This window comes from Spizellomyces punctatus (assembly GCF_000182565.1).
Source record: "Spizellomyces punctatus DAOM BR117 chromosome Unknown supercont1.1, whole genome shotgun sequence".
Taxonomy (NCBI): Eukaryota; Fungi; Chytridiomycota; class Chytridiomycetes; order Spizellomycetales; family Spizellomycetaceae; genus Spizellomyces; species Spizellomyces punctatus.
In genome coordinates this window covers 2130020-2150068 of record NW_015971537.1, presented here as the reverse complement: position 1 = coordinate 2150068, position 20049 = coordinate 2130020, and the positions used below count along the sequence as shown (strand labels likewise).

At 48.4% G+C, this 20049-nt stretch overlaps 9 protein-coding genes across 9 annotated transcripts; 6 read left to right on the top strand and 3 right to left on the bottom strand.

Annotated features, from left to right (window-relative positions):
- Positions 1-97: 97 nt before the first annotated feature.
- Positions 98-1292, top strand: SPPG_00844 (uncharacterized protein). Its single transcript, XM_016749174.1, has 4 exons — positions 98-145; positions 217-345; positions 422-868; positions 929-1292. Exons 1-4 carry the CDS (start codon positions 116-118, stop codon positions 1025-1027), a joined length of 705 nt encoding a protein of 234 aa, XP_016613216.1. The 5' UTR covers positions 98-115; the 3' UTR covers positions 1028-1292.
- SPPG_00843 (uncharacterized protein) lies at positions 1130-3545 on the bottom strand. The gene is made up of 3 exons (XM_016749173.1): positions 3327-3545; positions 3247-3267; positions 1130-3186 (listed from the first exon to the last, which is right to left on the bottom strand). The coding sequence occupies exons 1-3, from the start codon at positions 3493-3495 to the stop codon at positions 1163-1165; spliced, it is 2214 nt and encodes a 737-aa protein (XP_016613215.1). The 5' UTR covers positions 3496-3545; the 3' UTR covers positions 1130-1162.
- A 64-nt stretch (positions 3546-3609) lies between these two features.
- SPPG_00842 (uncharacterized protein) lies at positions 3610-5069 on the top strand. Its single transcript, XM_016749172.1, has 3 exons — positions 3610-4013; positions 4079-4605; positions 4675-5069. The coding sequence occupies exons 1-3, from the start codon at positions 3793-3795 to the stop codon at positions 5010-5012; spliced, it is 1086 nt and encodes a 361-aa protein (XP_016613214.1). The 5' UTR covers positions 3610-3792; the 3' UTR covers positions 5013-5069.
- A 195-nt stretch (positions 5070-5264) lies between these two features.
- Positions 5265-7752, top strand: SPPG_00841 (uncharacterized protein). The gene is made up of 3 exons (XM_016749171.1): positions 5265-5395; positions 5457-6154; positions 6216-7752. Exons 1-3 carry the CDS (start codon positions 5336-5338, stop codon positions 7396-7398), a joined length of 1941 nt encoding a protein of 646 aa, XP_016613213.1. The 5' UTR covers positions 5265-5335; the 3' UTR covers positions 7399-7752.
- On the bottom strand, positions 7751-9008 carry SPPG_00840 (uncharacterized protein; the record flags this gene model as incomplete). Its single annotated transcript, XM_016749170.1, has 7 exons — positions 7751-8082; positions 8150-8225; positions 8279-8377; positions 8447-8546; positions 8612-8725; positions 8788-8855; positions 8916-9008. The coding sequence occupies 7 exons, from the start codon at positions 9006-9008 to the stop codon at positions 7751-7753; spliced, it is 882 nt and encodes a 293-aa protein (XP_016613212.1).
- A 2437-nt stretch (positions 9009-11445) lies between these two features.
- SPPG_00839 (uncharacterized protein) lies at positions 11446-13446 on the top strand. The gene is made up of 9 exons (XM_016749169.1): positions 11446-11624; positions 11687-11758; positions 11830-11949; positions 12016-12158; positions 12220-12367; positions 12431-12636; positions 12702-12760; positions 12827-12917; positions 12979-13446. The coding sequence occupies exons 1-9, from the start codon at positions 11498-11500 to the stop codon at positions 13192-13194; spliced, it is 1182 nt and encodes a 393-aa protein (XP_016613211.1). The 5' UTR covers positions 11446-11497; the 3' UTR covers positions 13195-13446.
- Positions 13447-15159: 1713 nt separating this feature from the next.
- Positions 15160-15813, top strand: SPPG_00838 (uncharacterized protein). The gene is made up of 2 exons (XM_016749168.1): positions 15160-15282; positions 15347-15813. Exons 1-2 carry the CDS (start codon positions 15209-15211, stop codon positions 15693-15695), a joined length of 423 nt encoding a protein of 140 aa, XP_016613210.1. The 5' UTR covers positions 15160-15208; the 3' UTR covers positions 15696-15813.
- Positions 15814-15880: 67 nt separating this feature from the next.
- Positions 15881-16587, top strand: SPPG_00837 (uncharacterized protein). Its single transcript, XM_016749167.1, has one exon. The coding sequence runs from the start codon at positions 15936-15938 to the stop codon at positions 16428-16430; it is 495 nt and encodes a 164-aa protein (XP_016613209.1). The 5' UTR covers positions 15881-15935; the 3' UTR covers positions 16431-16587.
- On the bottom strand, positions 16533-20017 carry SPPG_00836 (ATP-dependent metallopeptidase HflB). Its single transcript, XM_016749166.1, has 8 exons — positions 19858-20017; positions 19025-19768; positions 18363-18957; positions 18144-18302; positions 17797-18079; positions 16954-17731; positions 16757-16877; positions 16533-16698 (listed from the first exon to the last, which is right to left on the bottom strand). Exons 1-8 carry the CDS (start codon positions 19888-19890, stop codon positions 16631-16633), a joined length of 2781 nt encoding a protein of 926 aa, XP_016613208.1. The 5' UTR covers positions 19891-20017; the 3' UTR covers positions 16533-16630.
- Positions 20018-20049: the final 32 nt, after the last annotated feature.

Genomic DNA, 20049 nt, shown 5'->3' with positions numbered 1-20049 from the left:
CGCAAGTCGACGGATGAGGGTTGCGCTTTGCCATGGTGATGATGAGTCATCCAGTAGCGCATACGGGCGACCACCTGCTGGCCACTGACGAATGAATAAACTACCGTTCGCCAAGATGACGACTATAATGAGCCCAGCGGAGGAGGTAAGGTGTCAGATAGACTTGCAGCTGGGAAAACCAAAAGTCATTGATTGCGTGCTTCTTCATTGTTGCAGCTCAAGTTTGCCACTCATTTCCTCCATCAACTAGCATCACAGCCAATTCAGTACCAACTCAATTTTGAGCCACCCCTCGCAAACTGCCACGCTACCCTTCCACCCGCGAGCCGCCCATTTCCACTAAGAGTAAGATCTTGACAGATTGAGATTCCCATAGGAATAACCAAAAGGGAAACCTAATACCAGTTCCGCGTACTCGTAGGAGCCTGACGATGTGGCCACTTCCCCTGCCGCAAACGAAGTAGAAATAAACATCAAACCATTAAAGGGTGGACAGGCTTTTACTATCCGTGCCGCACGGTTAGAACCTATCGGTGATATCAAATCCCGTATAGCCACTGAAGCTGGTATACCCATTGCGGCGCAACGGCTGGTCTATAATGGCAAAGGACTAGTGGACACAAAGACTTTGTTGGATTACGAAATCGTCTCTGGAGCGACCATCCATCTTTTGAAGAAGCCAGTTGCTGCATCGCAGGAGAAGCATGAGGAAGCGCCAACCGACACCGCACATAGTCGATCCAAAGCTACCCACACATCATCTACTTCACCAACAGATGTCTTTAAAATAAAAGGAAGGAACCCTGCTTTCTGGAAAGGATTACGGGAATTGACAGGGCAGCATTTCGGACCAGAACACGCTGGCGTGGTACGTCAAACTGCAAGTGAAACGTGAGGACTTGCTTGTCACTTACATTGTCTGCTCAAGGTGTTTGATGAGTTTGTAAAGTCGTATCATGGCTTATGCGGCCCATTGACGGTCCCCGAGCGTGATGCCCTCAAGAAAGCAGAGTCAGCATCAGTCTAAAACTTGTGTAGCCCCCAGTACATAGCGTAGGCCGTAGTGTCTGCCGGACAATGCGGTTTCCGGTAGGACGAGCTGGGACCTCATGCACATGCGCATTCCCGATAGTGTTCTGTAATGGCGAATCTAGACTTTCTATTATTGCTGGTTACATTGATTTACATCGGATCGAACATTTTCGCGTCCCACGTACACCTGTGTTGGTCCTGCCTTTTGACCTCCTGGCCCATCGCGTTTACTAAGAATTCCTGTGCTTTTGCTACTCAAATCACCCGGTGAAGCGGATGGCGGGATCTCATTCAGATTGTTGCTGGTTATGATTTTTCCCACGGGTTGTGTTTCTTGTAGTGGTAACTTTCCACGACCAGTAGCTAGGTAGCTACGCTGACTGGCCTTGGATATCGTTGATGCGTTGGAACAAATGGATGCGTCTGGGTCAACCTCAGAAGATGCGCTTGAACACGGCTTATCGTGCAGACTCTGGCCCGTTGGCAAAGGACCAGAGTTTTCCTGGTTGGAACTAGAGGTATTGTTTCCGTGAGTAGCATTCAATGGCTCAGATACAACGTCTCGTGATTTTCGGGGATCCTCTCTTGGAGGGCTTTCCTTATCATGTAAACTCTTCTCCACGAGACATTGTGTCTGGACACCGGTCGACTTGCTGGTCGGTGATGTATTAGCCCCAACTGCTTTGCCGTCGGTAGCCGCCTTGTCTGACCCCTCGGCATCCAGGCCCCGAGCTCTCTTGAACCTCGACTTCATTTCATCCAAATCAAACTTGATCTGAGCATTAATTGATTTCAGTCTTAAAAGCTCTTCTTCACGTTCTCTCAAGACCGCTTCCACGCTTCTCAATTTCTCGGTCTCAAAAGACTTTAGCATACGACCCGTTCGGGCTTCTCGTTTCAAATCGTCGTTCTCTTCAGTCAATTGAGAAACTCGCAGACGAAGGCACTCGAGCTGGACTTCATATTGACTTGGGGAGACTGTTCCCATATCTGGTCCGTTGCTCCCCTCCACACCGATTAAATCAGTTTCTATCCCTCTCCCCTTCTCTAATAGGGCGAGTTTTGCTTGCATCTCCCTCTTTTCGCTCTCTGCTTGCCCCAGAGCTTCTTCCAGTAAACGGATTCGGAGTTCTCCCTGTCGAGCACTTGTAAGCTGAGTCAACCTTGAAATGTGATTTCGCATTCGTTCCTGTTGATGTATTGTTACGGAATGTGCTTTAAGCAGCCCTGCGTGTTTTTGCGTTAGATTCTGGTGCCTATTTTCCAATTCTCGTCGCCTATCTTCAACCTCGCTAAAAAGAGTTCGGTCGCCTGCGTCCTCCGGCCCATCCCTGGCGGGCTCCAGGACGGCGAGACGTGAATGTAATTTAGCGATCAAGTCCCTTGATGACTCTAATTCCCAAACCAGCTCATCCATTCTAGCAGCCTGTCGCTCGCTCTCCATCCGGTAGTCCTCAGCGACTGCTTCCAGTTCCTCACATCTTTGGTCCACATGCCGTCGGTCTTGCAGAGCCTCGGCTAGCTCCGCCTCCATTTCTGCCCGTGAATGAGTAAGTTGCACCACCACCTCTTCTAATGCCTTGGACCGATCTCTCAACTCTGCTAGTTCCTCCAACTCCTTATCCCTTTCCCCTACGTCCTTTACCCGACGTAAGAGCTCCGCCTTTTCTTTTGCTATTTTCTTGCGTTCCTCTTCCAACTCTTGACACTTGGACACAGCGGCGTCCAAGTCTCGTGATATTACCTCGTTCTCACTCTCTAGACGTTGCGAACGACGCTCTTGTGCGCGTTCGGCGTCCTGAGAGGCGCGAATGTCAGCCCTCAGTCGATCCACGTGAGATTGCAGGTCCAAAATGGTAGCTTCAAGATCACCAATACGAGCAGAGGCCGCAGCCTCAATGGCTATTGTTCGACGCTTGGCCTCTTCAAGCAGATTGGTGCCAGGAGACGCAGAGATGGGTGTAGAGGACGCACTACCTGGTGTGGACGGTTTGTGGAGAGAGGTTGGCGAAAAAGCTGTTGGCGGATGGGCGGCTATGGCGACAGCCACTGCGGATGTCGATCGGTATTCTGCCAGTAATTTTGCACATTCAGCTTTGAGACGCTCATTGTCTTCCAATAGCGACGACCCCAGTTCAGCTGCAATGACTAAATCTGCCAGAACCGAAACGTTAACGGCTCATATCATGCTACACAAAACAGTAGATGAGGTACCATTATCCTTTTTTTCAAGTGCTAGAGAAAACAAAGGTTACTCATAAAATCGTATTGGACAAATCCAAACTCTTTTGCACCTTCGTCCTTTTCCCTGAGAGCCCATTGTGCTTCCCTCAATCTTCGCCTCAATTCTGCTGACGACGTATCGGGAGCAGGACTTGCAAGCAGAGCTGCATCTAGCTGTCCATGAGACACGGTAACACGGTATGGCGAAGACAGGCTGTCGTTGGATGGCCCCCTTGCCATTCTGTCGGGGATTGGAAAGGCGAGAACACTGGCTGCATTCTAACGTCGTGAACGAGATGCAAAGTTGACCAAGCGTGTCCGACAACGTCCGAATGTAAGCTTGGAATGCCATTCGAATGCATAATGCGGATTAATGTGTACACAAAGTTCGATTCCAAATCACGAAATTTCGCCAATCGCCACAGCTATTTGCGCATCGCTGGCGGAAGGCTTCCCCACACGGCCCGGAGGGTTTGATTTTTCAACATTTTGATTTCACCGCTTGCAAGAGGTTTGGGAAAAGGACATATAGTAGCCATGGCCGGTGTCGCCGACGGCGCAGAGACCGACCAACAGGTTGACGCATCAATGACGGACGACGTTGGTTCTATGGACAACACCGTCATATCCACCGTTCAGCAGAGGAGATACAAATGCTCAGACTGTAACCTTTCGTTTCGGCGCACGGAACACTTGGTTCGCCACCAGCTAACACACAGCGGAGAGAAGCCCTATCCATGCACAATATGCTGCAGAGGGTATGTTGCTGCTTGCAAAATGGATATAGTGCTATTTCCAGGAATCCTTATCTGGTAACTTGCAGGTTTTCCCGAATGGATGCACTTCAACGTCACTATCGGATACACAGCTTTCGTCCGAATGTTGTCATACCCTCAGCTTCTGGAGAAGCCCCAAATTCGTCTGAAGCACCTTCCCCACACGTCTTGATTTCAGCCTCCCGTTCCCGCACACGTCCCTATCCTGCCCTTCTTCCCTCACCTCGGCCAAGTGTCTCCATGACCTCAGAGTCATCACCGTCCTCTGTATCACTTTCACCATCGAAAAGTATTCCCGTTAGAGGTCCAGTTATATGCCCCGCACGCCTTCGAGAGCTTGCCTCGGCGGCGGTTGTGGTTGTGGCAAACGGAGACCGAGCATTATATCAGTGTCCAGTCAAGGGATGCAAAACGCTCCTCACCAGTCATCACTTGTCGCACCATTTAGAAGCACGGCGACATGCTCACGAGCCTGAGAAACACTCTCAGGGCTGTACAGCCATCGGCACTCGAGATTTGGTGACATTTGTTGACCACATTTACAGTCGACATGCGATGCAACAATTTTGTCGAGGTATGATAAGCATGGTCATGACAGTATGAAATTTTGGGGAAAAGCTGCTAACAACGATACGCTTCCAAGATTGCAAAACGGACCATACCCGTGGCGATTACTATTCTGTAGAAAATGCTCCGTGCGTGATTCCAGCTTGCCATGACCCACTGGAATCAGCACAAGTGGAACTCTCTCGTTCTTCTCTCCATGCCGTTCTTGCTGGTAGCATACAAGCGCCGTCGCCCAAATCAGCGACGGACAGCGACGATGCATCACTGTTGACCTTGGCACATTGTGCCGCACAAGAATTGGCTCGCGCACCCCAATCGATAGACATGGGTACTATCTGGGACATGGAGGAGGAGAATAGTGGGGCCAAGGCCAGCGAAGCACACCGATTCAGAATTCAAGATTTGCTAAACTAGTCTGTGTCCTTGCTTTGCACATAATATATATATATATATTTCAACGTTGAAAACACATTGTCCTCGTCGTCGTCGTCGTCCTCGTTGTCGTCGTCGTCGTTGTTCTCGTCGTTGTTGTTCTCGTCGTTGTTGTTTGAAAATAAAAACTTTCGGCTTGAAGGCAATTTTAAATTCCGATGGAGGGTGACACACGTTCGAGTCAAAAAGGTCCGCGTCTTTCGGGAGGATTAGTTCCGAATATAAAAAGAGACAAGCAGCTTTTCCCGTCGTCGATTTCAAACTTTTTTTAAAGTCTCCCATCTTGATTGCGGGGGACGCGCAGAATGCTGTTTCGTGCTCCATCGCAATTGCTATCACGCACATTACAGACTCGGACGACTCAGGTAAATGGCAAAATGGTCTCGGTTGCTACGGAGTTGCCCGGGAACTGATTTGTTTCTTTAGCACTCTTTTTCAGCTCTTTGCACCCGTTCAATTGCCACCACTACCGCCTTGAACATGCATCCTCTCACTCCCTCGGGACCAAACAAGCCCCTCTTTGCGCAACAGCATGCTGTTCCCAAGTTGCCGGTTGCTCCGCTTCAAGAAACTGCGACAAAGTACCTTCGCAGCTTGAAACCCATCTTGTCTGACGCAGAATATGCACACTCTGAAAAAGTTGTACGAGAATTCATTGCTCCTGGCGGAAAGGGCGAGGAATTGCACAAGCGACTGCAGGAGCGCGCTGCCACCTCGTCGACCAGCTGGCTGTATGATTGGTGGAACGACTGGTCCTATATGGGTTACAGAGACCCGGTCGTTATCAATGTTTCCTACTTTTTCGTTTTTAAGGATGAGTTGAGAAAGGAATGGAAGGCTCCTGTAACGCGTGCCGCTGCCCTCATAACTGGTGCGCTGGAATTCAAGCGCCTTGTCGTCGAGGAGGAGTTGAAGCCCGAAATGTTTAAAGGCGGCGCTCTGTCTATGGATCAATATCAGTGGATGTTCAATGCTTGCCGTATCCCTCAGATTCCCTCCGATACCACTCGGGTGTCGGATCCTCGTCAAAACACTCACGTTGTTGTCATCCGCAAGAATCAGTTTTTCACCTTTGATACCCGTCATCCCGATGGTCGTCAACTTTCAACCGCTGAGATTGAAAGGTATGTGCTGGGCGGTTGTTGCACGCTGATGACGGTCTCCACTCACATTCGGCCGATCCAGACAAATTCAGGCAATCTATGATCAAGCCGGTGATAAAGCAGCGCCTTCCATTGGCGTTCTGACCTCTGAGCACAGAGATATCTGGACAAAGACCCGGGAAGAGCTTGTGCAGTCCCCTAAAAATCGCGCCTCTTTGGACATTATTGAGCGAGCTGCATTTGTTGTTTGCTTGGATGACAGTTCGCCCGTCACTCGTGATGAAGCCAGTCGTGCTTGCTGGCACGGAGACGGACGCAACCGCTTCTTTGACAAGCCTCTGCAGTTCATTGTGTTTGAAAATGGCAAGGCTGGTTTCCTTGGCGAGCACTCGATGATGGACGGTACACCTACAAGCAACATGTGCGATTGGATATGCACTGGGCTTGATCGCAACAAGATCAACCATGGATCGCCCAGCGCTACCTCCAAACTGCCTAACCCACAACAGCTCGCGTTTGAGTTGACTCCTTCCCTCTCCAGCCGTATTGAATCGGCAGAAAATCATTTTGATTCCCTCATTGCACGCCACGATTTGCGCGTCCAAGCTTTCTTTGACTACGGCAAAGATCTTATCAAAAAGTTCAAAATGTCTCCTGACGCGTATGTGCAAATGGCGATCCAACTCGCATACTACAAAATGCACGGTGTTTCTAGACCCACTTACGAGAGTGCACAGACTAGAAAGTTTGCGTTCGGACGCACAGAAACTTGCCGGTCCGTTAGTATCGAGAGTGTTGACTGGGTCAAGGCTATGGAAGATCCTACTGTGTCACCACTGAAGAAGGCCGAGCTCGGAAGAAAAGCTGTAGGGTCTCACGTCAAGTACATGAATGATGCCGTTGAAAACAAGGGTGTTGACCGCTTGTGGCTTGGGCTGAAGCTCTCTCTCAAGCCCGGAGAACCAGTGCCAGCCTTCTTCAAAGACCCGGCCTTTGAGTACTCCAAGCACTGGTTCCTTTCAACGTCGCAGATTTCTTCAGAATACTACGATGGTTACGGATGGGGAGAGGTTGTGCCAGACGGTTTTGGTATTGCGTACATGGTCAAGGAACGCTCTCTCCACCTGAATGTTGCCTCTTTGAACGAAATGCGCGCAGACCGGATGCACTTTTATCTTGCTGAAGCACTCCGGGACATGCGGGCAGTATTTGAAGCCGAGTTGGCGGGACAGGCTAGTGCAGGTGCCCCGAAGGCCAAGTTGTAGGGCAGTTGACGGTTGCGATGGAAAGTCGTAGGATAGAGGTTCTTCAAGTTTTCATGTTTTGATCGTTTTTTTTTTATCCGAGCGTGAGACGTCATTTATTTTTATGCAGAAATTATGTTAGAATAACTGTCAGATTACACAAGAGTATTCCAATAGGCCAAGCGGACGTGGTTTGCGATGTGGTTTCTTGTTATTTGTGTGAAATTGGGGCCAGAAGAGATAATGGGCTCATTGCGTAGAAACGATGCCAAATTGGACAAAATATGATTAACTCTCCGTACACTGCATTGTATCGTATCAACGTTTCAAGAGTGCATGCGCTGATATTTTTTGTCTTTCGAATGGGATCTTTTCATTCCTCCTCCTCCTCTGGCACAAACTTGGAACGAAGCTTTTCTGCAAACTCCTTCACCGTCGTGCCATCTCTTCCAATCAAATGGCGCAAGTCACTTTTAACATCTTTCAAGAGTCCATCTTTCACCAACTTGAACATCTCCATCAGCTCGTGGGCCTCGGATAAGGGCACTTGATGCCGTTCCCGATGTTCTCGGTCCGGCGGAACGACTAGAGACTCGAGGTACTCTTTGCCACGGTTCTCTGGGATGCTACCGTCATATTGGATTTTACGGCCAGTAACCTTTGACAGAATACTGGCGATTTCCGGCCCGGACAAGCTTTCCGGCCCTAGATCGACCATTGGCTCCATAAGCAAGGCGCCTACACAAATCTGAGAAATATCGGTTTTGGTTACCTGTGAGTTCGTAAATATGCCGATGGTGGAATACAAGAAGCTCCGATTCGTTGGCTGTCAAAATGTTAACGGCAGCCTATATTCAAAAAGTCAATGCGTATATAGATGAAATGCCATTGAAATCATTACCTGCGCAACATCAAGAGTCGAAACCGGTGCAAACCTTGCTTCACTGCCAATCGGGAGATGTAAAAGATTCTTATTCCTGATCTGATCGGCAAATAACAGCTAGTCGACGACAAGTCTGATCAGTCGTGGCATTCACCAGGAAACTGTTAAAGTACGCTAATGCCTCACAAGGTCTTCCTGGTAAACATTGGCCCTCAGAATAGCATTTTTGACTTCTCCCTTGGCATCCGGTAAAAAGTCCTGGCGACGCAAGTACCGTTCAAGCTCCCTTTGCCGTGGTGGGCGAGACGATATGAACTCAAGCATTGATTTTCACCATAGACATGGCCATACCAATAAGTACGAAAATACTGAATAACCTTGTAGGGCTCTTTACGATCGATTTGATCAGCATTAACAGATGAACCCATCATGAGGACAAACTTTACTCCGGCCTTCCGAGCAGCTCTAGAGTCAAATTCCAAAAGTTACCATCTGCCGCCATGAAGGGCAGTAAGGGAAGCACGTACTCAATCATTGCTTTCTCTTCCCTAAACTGATGCTTCAACCCCGAATCGAATTTGGGTATGATAAAAGCCTAAATGCAACTCTCTGTCAAAAACAAAATATCCAACTAGCCTGAACAGAGCCAGCTAACCCTGTCCACTCCTTCAAAGACTTGTTTGAGTTGCTCCACAAAGTCGTGTTCGGCAATAATGACCTGAGCACCCAACTCTTCCAGTCTTTGCATTGTCTTTGGATGCCGCTGGTCGTGAACATGAGCAACTAATTCCACCAAATCTTTCTTTTTGGCTAGCTCGCGGCAGGTTGGGAAGCCTACGAGAGGTTAAAGGTGGGGACGGACGACCTAGAGGTGATTCGTAGCATCATGCCAAGGGTGCTCACCGATAATGTTTACAGAGTTGGAAACAAAGACCTTTGATTTGGGCATATTGTTAACTTTGATATAGTCAATCAATAAAGCTCTCTGCAATGTAGATGGAATGTATGAAAAGACAATTGGCTGCAATTCTGCTTAAAAGTGCAAAAGAACATGTTGGTCATGCGATGATTGCACAAGAGCTGTCAAGTCCCTGCACATACCGTTGTGTCATACGTGTTATGGTGGGGGCTTGCGACCTTTTTGTACGGCATGCTTGCTTTGGATATTTCATTCCTGGAGCGACTGATTGTGTGTGTATTTCAATGTGTATTTCAACGCTGTCTCTTCATAATCGTCCGAATCAGCAAAAGCGTCTTTGACCGGGCCAGTGGATGCTGTCTTAAAAGTCCATTTCCACATACAAGAGTTTCTCAGCATATAGACGCCGAAAGTATATTCCAAGTACAGGTCAATCACGCAGTCAAAAGCAGCATCCAAGAGCTGTGAAAAGCGAAAGTTACATGAGGGATCTGGCATGACCATATGCTACATTCCGTACAGAGTGCCATGGTACTCTGGGCTTCTTGCATCTTCCATTAACCCAAAGAACTCTTGGTCTGATTTATCAAAATGAATGCCTTTCGTATGAGAAGAAGACCCGAATAGGAGTGTTATCCGGCAAGGGCAGACAATATATGTATTTGAACTTGGAGAAAAATCGGGATCTTCATAAAGCCTTTAACAAGCAGAGTAGATGATCCTGGTTTTGAGCTTTCTTTTGGAAGGATTCGGACGTCTGCCTTTGTCGTAGGAACTTTGAAACTGGAATGCTTTCGATGGATGGGCGATGATACACTTTTCTCCATTTGCCCCGTATTTTGCACAAATGTATCATGAAGATTTCCGCTAGAACTGTCGAGATGCAACATGGTCGCCGACCTCAACTGCGTGAGCAAAAGGCAGAAATAATTGCACAGATCTCGAGACCACGGAGTATCTCGTCGCTACGTATTCTGCTTTTTAAGTGGGGCAAAATATGATTGTTGACTTAACTCAAACTTTCGACATCCACATGCGCGGTATTAGTGCTGGAGGCGAAGCATCCCACCTGCATCTGCCTCATGGTCCCCACCCCAGTCTGAATTGGGCAAGACATGGAAAGCCGCAAACGCGAGAAACAGAAATAGCACTGTATTGGAATAAAGAGGGTATTGAACATCCATGCGTGTTGCCCCTTGAAGCACTAAATGGAACCATCCTATCTGGCCACTCTATGCATCGTGCCGCTCATTGTGTCAGGTCCTCAAGTGACCTTTACATCGCTAAACGTGCTCGAATCTGACGGTGAAAAGGGAATCCACAATGATAGAAGGATGCGTACACTGCCGTTACACCGCTGCCACTGGAAACGCAAGAGCATACGCCGAGACCATCGATCGTTCTGCGTGGGTCGGAAGGTTTGGTTCCAGGAGTGCCACTTCGCGAGCCCTTTATATCGTCGGTTACTGTCAATGGGAGCTGCCGTCCTTTGATCGGGAGGTTGTACTGCTTAGTTAACGTCGAGTTGTCGCAGAAAATAGTGAGATAGTTGGGAGTATGTGGCAAGCCCTAAAAGTGAATCTGAACCATGGATATACCTGGTTCGTTAAGTGATGGGAGATACACGATATCACCTAGTATGGCGTGCACATGAATTTTGTTCTCGTTATTTTACTGGTAGGTCCGGCACCCCTGGCAGATATTATGCCCTTCGTTTGTAGTATAGAAATCGAACTGCAAATAGAATCTCTGTGATTTCACAAAACCAAATGTGGTCAAGGAAAGGCCCGTCACCCTCTTGTGTAAACAATTGTTGAGTTTTGGGGGAAGAAGTGTTGGCTTATGTTGGACCGGTAAATATGGGCAAGGGAAAGTCAGAGGAGGGTGCACGGCTGTGCGTCAGAACCAGAACCACAACCTGTCATTTATGGCATATCCGTGATTGCACTAGGCGGAAGGAACACACTAATCGACTTGCAACGCAAACCTTAGACGCCGCCTCGACGTGGCCTCTTATCCTCAAAAGTAGCGCTTATTGATGCCGACGACCCACACCATACTTGCAAGACAGAAATATCAAGCATGGCCACCTGCTTCGTATCCGCTTTGTCGATGGAGAACGCTGTGCGCTTTGCAATGCAGACAGCGGAAGGCAGTTGGGTGATTGGGTAATCTGCAATTTAATCCATATATGTTCTAATTGAATGACAAATGCACAGTCACATAATTGCACAGCCACCTGTGACAAAAAGGATTCCAAATTCTTTGAGGATCGCCTTGACCATTAAGCAAATTCACACTAGAAATCCGCTTTCGACATGGCCAACCTTGCGCCAGCTACTCAGGAAGGGAGTACAGAGGAAGACCTCGAGTATTTGAATGAAGAGGATGTTGGCGAGGTAATTGACGATGAAGCAGGAGAGCCTATGAGCGAGGACGAGGATGGTACGTCCCAGTGGCCCACCTATAGAAATTAGTGCAACTGCTGAATGCTATGCTGCAATAAGAAAACGAAGAAGGCGAAGAAAATCAGCTCCTTCTTGTGGATGATTCAATACAAGGGTTCTTTGACCATCGTCGTACGTAGCCTATTGTGTCCTTGTTTCCTCAGAACCACAAGTGTGACATGAACTGCGATTCTATATTGTAGAACCTGTTTATGCTGTGGCAATACATCCTACACAGGAAGCAATTGTTATGACGGGTGGAGGGGACGATAAGAGTTACTTGTGGCGCGCGGATACTGGGGAGAAGCTTTTTGAACTCGCTCGTGAGTTGTCGCCATTGGAAACTTGAGGCCCGTGAGATGACCTTCTGATGCACTTTCTCAATGCAGAGCATGAAGACTCTATCATTGCGGTGGGCTTTAGCGCAGATGGGCAGTTTGCTGCCAGCGGAGGAATGGACGGGAAGGTGAATGTGTTCACGGTGGCCACAGGGGAGTTGGTTGTGACGCTGGATGGCCCCACAGAGATCACGGTGGGTAGTGACGATGTTACGTCGAAACCCGACTGCTATTCTAACTTTGGATCATCTCCAGTGGTTGAATTGGCATCCACGAGGCAATGTGCTCCTCGCTGGTACGGAAGATGGAACAATGTGGATGTGGCAAGTTCCGTCCGGAAACTGCATGAATGTGTTTAGTGGTCATGTTGATAGCGTCAGCTGCGGTCAATTTGCCCCAGACGGTGAGCCAGCGTTGGTCAAAATGCTCTCTGTTCATCTACTTCCTGACACGGCATGAATTCAAGGCAAAACTATAGTGTCCGGGTCCAGTGACGGTTCCATTATCGTGTGGGATCCCAAAACGGCGAATGCGAATCTTAGAATAACTGGAGAGGATGCACGTTTCCACAATGCGCCTATAACAGCTGTTGCAATACATCACGACAATCAACTGGTTCTCACGGGCGCCCAGGACGGTACTGCACGACTAGTCCATATTGGCAATGGACGGGTAAGCCGCGATTGTGCATCGTCCTTGCTGTTGCCTTCGTGACAGTAACACATTTTGCCACCCAGATCTTGGCCTCCTTTGACAATCATTCCGATTCAATTGAAGCTGTTGGATTCTGTCGATCGTGAGTTTTTAAAGATTGAAATGGCATCCTTGACTTGGTGCTCACCTCTACTGGTCGTATTATCAGAATGCCATTGGCGGCAACTGCTTCTGTAGATGGCACAATAAGCATTTGGGATGTGACGGGTCTTCGTCTTCGCCAATCTGTTCGGCACGAGGTAGACGAGTTGTTGTATCTAACCGTCAATCCCGCTTTTTGCTAACCATAATGTACGATAGGACGCCGTGACACAGCTTCGATGGCATTCGTCTGAACCCATTTTTGCTTCTGCCTCTGCTGACCGTACTGTCAAAGTGTGGGATGCGCGAACAGGAGAATGTCTAAAAACATTCCGAGGGCATCAAGAAACAATTTTAGATTTTGCCATGACGCGGGACGGACGGACCATTATAACAGGATCGGATGATGGGACATCCTTGGTTTTTAGTATATAGATTCATTCCATAAGCATATTAAACGTGATAAAATTGGATATATTCCAATGTGTCATTATGCTGAAGGCTGGTTGACAAGAGGATTCAGCTACTTTCAAGTTCCGCTGCTCTTCGAGGGAATGTTTCAGTTTCCAAACGTTTTGAGCAGTGGCATTGTCGAAGCAACAGTTGCATAGATTAGGAGCATGTATCAGATAGTCCAGAGGAAATATACAAGTAAATAATACTTCATTGGTTTTCATAAAACCGGCATCCTGCTTCTTCACTTCCTTGCTGAGAATTAAGGCCCATTCCAATGGTCCATCGAGTGCATTTGGCAGCGGTTTACAGAAGCTGCTGTATCGATCGGCCTCCACATCGAACAGGAAGACATTAAAGCTGCAATGCTAAACATACCTGATTTCAGAGCAGAAAGCAGCGGAAAGTAATCTGTGCGACATGTCTTTGCTCCTTATACTTATTTCCAAAGGATTTGAGCTTCGGCTTATGAGCAAGCAACCTGCAGCTATGGAGGTCTCCGGTAGCGAGCATAGCATCGTCTCTCCTACTGAAATTAGCCATGTTTTAGTCATACCATATGGAGCGACTTCCGCTTGGCTTGGGAGTGACACCATGTCGACTCGTCGAGGACCTGCCGAGTGTGCCAAACTCCTCTCTGACCTGGTTCTCCTTTGTCTCCCGGGAGTTATAGTAGGTTGTCATTTTAGTATTGACGCTCTTTGCTGATCATAGCGCCTGGCCATGGATTATAGCGCTTTCACGCTCCCACAGTGCGAGCTGAGCCCGGCTGATGTACCTCACCAAAGGAAGGCTCCATTGAATGAGTACATGCGTAACCGCACACACTCAATGTCGCTCTACTTTCCGCGTTCATACAAATGAGCGATAGCGTACCGTCAATAAAAGCGTCACCAGGGTTGATCAAGCTACGCCCGTCAATGTAAGAGAGCAGCCTGCGAGAAGCAGTAGTAGGTCAGGCTCAGAGAAGGATATAAATGACGCTGTAATCCTGATACCACCAACCGGACGGAAACAAGTCCTTCATCTTGAACTGGGCAGTCCAGGAGTTCCGAAAAACCAATTCCATCCGACTCTTTACTTTTGCATCAAGTAAAAGAAGCATATTGCTCAGAGCATCATTGACCCGTCTTCTCACCTGAGAGCACGTATTGAAACGCTAGAAACGTTTGTCAGACTGCGACCAGTGTATTCTGACGCGGCTTGTGAATGGACATGGTATAACGTCGCTAACCGATGTGCCATCTTTGCAGTCCCTCAAGATGGAAAAGGACGTATCTTTATTAATGGCAGTATAGTTGCTGAACGTGTCATATTACTTAATGAGAGGGCCGGATTCCGGAAAAGAGTCCCTCTTTTTGCGCATGCAGACAAAGAGGCCCTATTCCAACGAATTGATGGCAAACTGCTCAAGACCAGTCTTTGCCTTTAATACCTCAAGATTCCCACGATCGCGAGGTGCATATATGAAGTCGGGCCTATTAAAAGATGACGATCGTCTTGAGAAGCACTTGTGTAAGACCGTATTGTGCTGTGGTCGAGGTGGAGAGCTCTTCCATAGATCCAGTTAATCAAAGCATTGCGCCTCAGCGGTTTGTCATTACCCGTACCCTGGGTATGCCTGTGTCCTGCCTGCTGGAGGATAGTGACCACAGCATTGTGCTGGCAGCAACAGCCGTTGTTGAGAATCGACGGGAAATAATGACAGGATTGAATAACGCAGATCATGGCATACCTTATTGACGAGATGATTAACCGCCGTCAAGTATGAAAGTTATATGGTAGGGATATATATCCTGGTCAAGCAATACTAGTAGACGGTAAGGAAATATCCTGCAAAGCAAAACGTCCCAAGCAGCAAAGTGCCAAGCCACCAGAGCTTTGGAAAGCTGTGCCACCCACGCGAATTACGACACTCGTCACGGGAAACTCAGCTTTGGGGATGTTGAGTTTTTGACGCAACAGTGCAGCCGTGCGATAGGAAGAGAGCAACACCATGTCTAAAGAAACGCTTGCAAAACTCAAAGGACAAGAAGCAGAGCTGGACTCTTTGACAGAGCGAGAGCTGGGGTAATGTACTCGTAGACGTGTAAGCAAACTGTCCCTACTCACAGGAAACTGTCCGCACACACAGTCGCATTCCCCGCGGTAGCCCTGCAGCAGCCCTCCACTCTGCTTTTGACAAGTACACTGAAGCCCTCTCTATTGCTGATCATGAGGATCCTCGCACAATTCCTGGTCATGTCCCCGCCGACCATTCTACCCATCCAGGAGACCCTGCACTTTCCACCCGGATTGCAGAGGAGATTGCTCAAATTGAGGACCCAAAGGCAAAGGAATATTTAGAGGCTTCCAAGGAGGCATATGATGAAGTCATGAAATCAATGCGTGGAACAGATGATTCTGTAGCCTGGGAGGCGGACACTGCGGAGGGTGACGATGTTGATATCTCAAAAGCCAATAGGAGTCGATCAAGAGGTTAAGCCGAGATAGTTGCAAATTGTGTTTTTACACTTGCTGTCGTTCCAGTTTTGTAGTTTTGCATATCGCATATTTTACAATACAAACCCCCACCCTACACACACATTGACAACTCGTTTGTTGCAGCAAACCATTCGATCTGAGGGACGCGTCTGGTGATAAGGACGCGGATGACAAAGACAGCAGTCAATCCCCTCAGTCAAAGCCATAAAAACTATTGTTTATAAAACTTGCGATACAAAATGCCACCACTACAGCAACTCGTCTCGGAGGTCGAAGATGCACTCGCACCTACGCCTCGTACTGAGAATGTGCCACTTTTCGTCTATGGAACGTTAATGACAGGTTTACCAAACCACAACCTGTTCAACCTCAGCGTTAATTCACTGTCTATCCAGCCTGCCACCCTTCCCGGTCATCAAATGTACTCGCTCAACGATTGGTACCCCGTTATCCTTCCCTCTTCTCAGCCCAAGGACGTTGTGTACGGCGAAATTATCACGCTAAAACCCGCCGTTCACAACAGTTTGATCATGAAATTGGATGGGCTGGAAGGATATCGCGGTGATGACGACCCTTCTAGCTCTTACGTACGAAGGAAAGCAATGGCGAGGACCAAAGATGGTCAGGAAGTGGCGGTAGAATACTATAGATGGAATCAGCCTTTAAGTGAGTACTGTTCACGGGTAGTGCATGGCGACTGGAAGCGGTTAATCCGAGAGATGAAAGAGGGGTAGCTGTTGCGTTCGTTCCTGTAAAGTTAGCAGCCTTTCTACTGTTCCCTGAATCTGCATGGCTGCATTCATCAAAAATATCGTACACACACTGCTCGCAATTTGTATCCGTGGCAGACGAGGCAACAGCTGCATCCCAAATAGATTACATTAAAGAACAAACATAATTTCAATTCTCTTGACGTAGGACCATCCCTCCAATGTTATCGTCCCAAACTAACATCCTTTGTGCTGTCCAGCAACTTGGATTTCAAAGGCTTTATTTCACCACCTTTTAGAAATACGTTAATGACCAAGTCTACGCAAGCTCGATGTTGTCTAAATCTCACCTTTTATTACAGTTCGAATCTCATCCAGATTCAGCGTTTCATGTTCCATTAATGCTCTTGCGAGTCGATGTAGCTCTTCTTTATGAGTTTTTAGGAGCTGAGTGGCACGATTATGTGCGCTCTATATGATTGATAAAAAGTCAAGTCATCAGAATCGAGTCACTCATTGGATCTGTTCCTTATTGCGTAGCACTTACGTCTAGGAGGCCTTTGACTTCAGCTTCAATGATTCCTTTCGTCACCGGGCTCATCTTTTCCCAACCCTCTTCACCGTACCCAACCACTCCAACCTTATCACTCATTCCATACACGAGAACCATCTCCCTCGCAACTGCCGTTGCCTTCTCCAGATCGGAGCTGGCCCCAGTAGTCACCTCCTCGCTCCCGAAAATGAGCTCCTCAGCTACTCGTCCTCCCATGCACACATCCAACATGGCGTGAAGCTCCCTTTTTGTATGATTGGTCTTGTCGGCTTCCGGTAACTGCACCGTGACTCCCAGAGCATTACCACGGGGGATGACAGTCACTTTGTGCAAGGGAGTAGCTCCCTGCGTGTATAGCGCGACAAGAGTATGACCGCCTTCATGATATGCGGTCAATCGTTTATTCTGCTCAGTCACGACAGCGCTTTTGCGTTCGCTCCCCATGATGATTTTATCCTTGGCCCACTCTAAATCTTCCATGCGCACGTTCTTCGCGCCGTCCTTGGACGCCTTTATAGCCGCTTGATTAATCAAGTTTGCAAGATCTGCGCCAGAAAAGCCCGGAGTCCCTCGTGCTATGATGTGCGTGTCAACGTCCTTGGACACACTGACGGCTTTCATGTGAACCTGAAGAATCTTGGCCCGTCCTTTAACATCGGGAAGCGGCACGGGAACCAGGCGATCAAACCGACCAGGTCGAACGAGAGCCTTATCTAGCGCTTCTGGCGTATTGGTTGCGGCGATAAAAATGACTCCCTCGGCTGAAGAAAACCTATAAGAGTAGTGCGCTCATCAGAAACAACACGCAAGTCGGGTTAACTCAGAGGGAAGCCATACCCGTCCAATTCAACAAGGAGCTGATTCAGTGTTTGCCTCATGTAGCTCTGGTCTTTAGCACTACGTTTGCTTCCGACGGCGTCAATCTCGTCAATAAAGACGATGCATGGTGCTTTCTTCTTTGCGGCCGCAAACAGCTCTCTGACACGCCGTGCGCCCACTCCCACGTACAATTCATCAAACTCGCTCCCGCTCATCTGAAAGAAGGGAACACCAGCCTCACCGGCAACTGCGCGAGCCAAGTGGGTTTTACCAGTGCCCGGCGGTCCATAGAGAAGAATGCCTGCATGGCAAAGTACGTTAGCGATAAACTTCCGTCGAAATTATGATACAATATATTCACGAACCTTTTGGGAGCTTGCCGCCAATCTCCATAAATCTCTTCGGTTCTTTCAAAAACGCAACGATTTCCTCCAATTCGTGCTTCGCCTCATCCACACCTTGCACATCGGCAAACTTTATAGGTTGCTGCATGCTGTTGGGCTCAACTTCTGCTGTGGCCATGCCTGGAGCAATAAATGTTAGCTCCACCACTAAAATACCGTTTTCTGTCACATCACACCCACCTGACTTGATAATGCCTTGCTGATCCAATAGAACACTCAATCCCGTCATGAGTAGAAGGCCGTACAGAACTTTCGACCCTAGCTTCCGGACAAATTTACTCCACGACCAAGCCTCACTGATGATGACCTGAATTGGCTCCATTTTTCCGTCCACATGTGGTTGTCCCATCCCTTGTCCACCAAAACCTCGGCCGCCCCGCATAGCACCTGCGCCCGCACGTCGTCCTAAAGCTCTGTCCCACTCAGCTATATTTGTCTGTACCCAGTGCTCCCTTCCTTCCCCTACTGTCTGCCGAATTGCGCCATCGTCACCTACACTATTAGACATATCGATGGACCTTGTTGGTGTGCTCCCCAGAGCCTGATTTATTGAGGACGTCCCAGTAGCGGCTAGAACTTTATCGGCCAATTTATCGATATTGCCTTCTTTAGCAAGCGCGGAAAGGTAGGCTTTCAAGCAGTCTGGATCGCGTTGAATCCGTTGTATATCAGCGTTTCGCGCGGCAACTGGATATCGACTCGTCGCTGGACCAAGTTGAGGCTGATTTTCATACCGATGCATCAGTGCATAGTGATTACTCGACTTTAGTAGCTCCTACCGTACATGCACGCGTTAGCAACCGATGTAATTTAAAGGTTACACATTAGAGAGGATGGCCCACCTTGTAAAGCTCACCCTGCTTCTTGGGATCTGCGCGAAATTCAGGCTGATCTGCCTCTGCTTCCACTTTCTGCAGCCTTCGTTCCGTCCAAAAGTGTCTCGTGTGTGCGGAAGCAGGATGATGCGACCGAGAATGCGACATTGATGCATAAAGTCCCTTCCGGGCAGTGGATCGATGAAATCCGGTCAGAGGCAGCGAACTCGAGACACTTGATATCGTAGGAATTGACTTTCGTCTTCGGCTACGCATTGACATTGAAGTGCTGCTCTCCAGTTCCAACAACTGTCTACTGAGACAGCGAATATTATTGGGAGAGAGCGCGTCTCTCAGTTGTAGTTCGGACAATGGACTTTCCGCTTTCAAATTTACGGCGGAGGCCAATAACGTTGGCACCAAGGCATCAGGCGATAATGATCGGACCTTTGAGTGCAGCTCACGCAGTAGCTCCTTGGTTTCTTCTGGTGACAACTGCCGAGTTGCAGTGGCTACCAAATCCTCGGCATGATCGGTGAATTTGAAAAGTGTAGCGTTCCAATCGCTAGGGAGTCCTCTTGAGTCTGCGGCTGCCACCTCCACCTGAGAACTCTGCCTTTTGCCCTCATCCGTAGAACCATATGTGTTGTCTCGAGCCCTTTGAGATTGTTCTGTCGTTGTCCATCTCGATTGACTCGATGCTGTCACAGCCGACGCTGCTGTTTTGAGCTCATTTATGAGGAGCGTTGTTTCCGCAAGGATATACTGCAGCTGTAGCAGTTTGGGAAGACAGAAGCAGAACGGCTGTGAGTACCATACCTTGCACCCGAACTTTAAAGCTCTATCAGCGGACAACATACCGGTCCTCCTGGGAGCAACGAGGCAGATGCCATTCTGGTCCAGGTTACTTTTGACGGGTGACAGCAATGGGACAAATGTTATGTTGAAAACCACAAGGGCCAAATGACCAACCCGCTCCCGAATCCCTTCAAATAAAATGGTTGAAATCTTCCAACTCGCAGTTTGAAGGCAGGAAACTTGGCCATCATCTC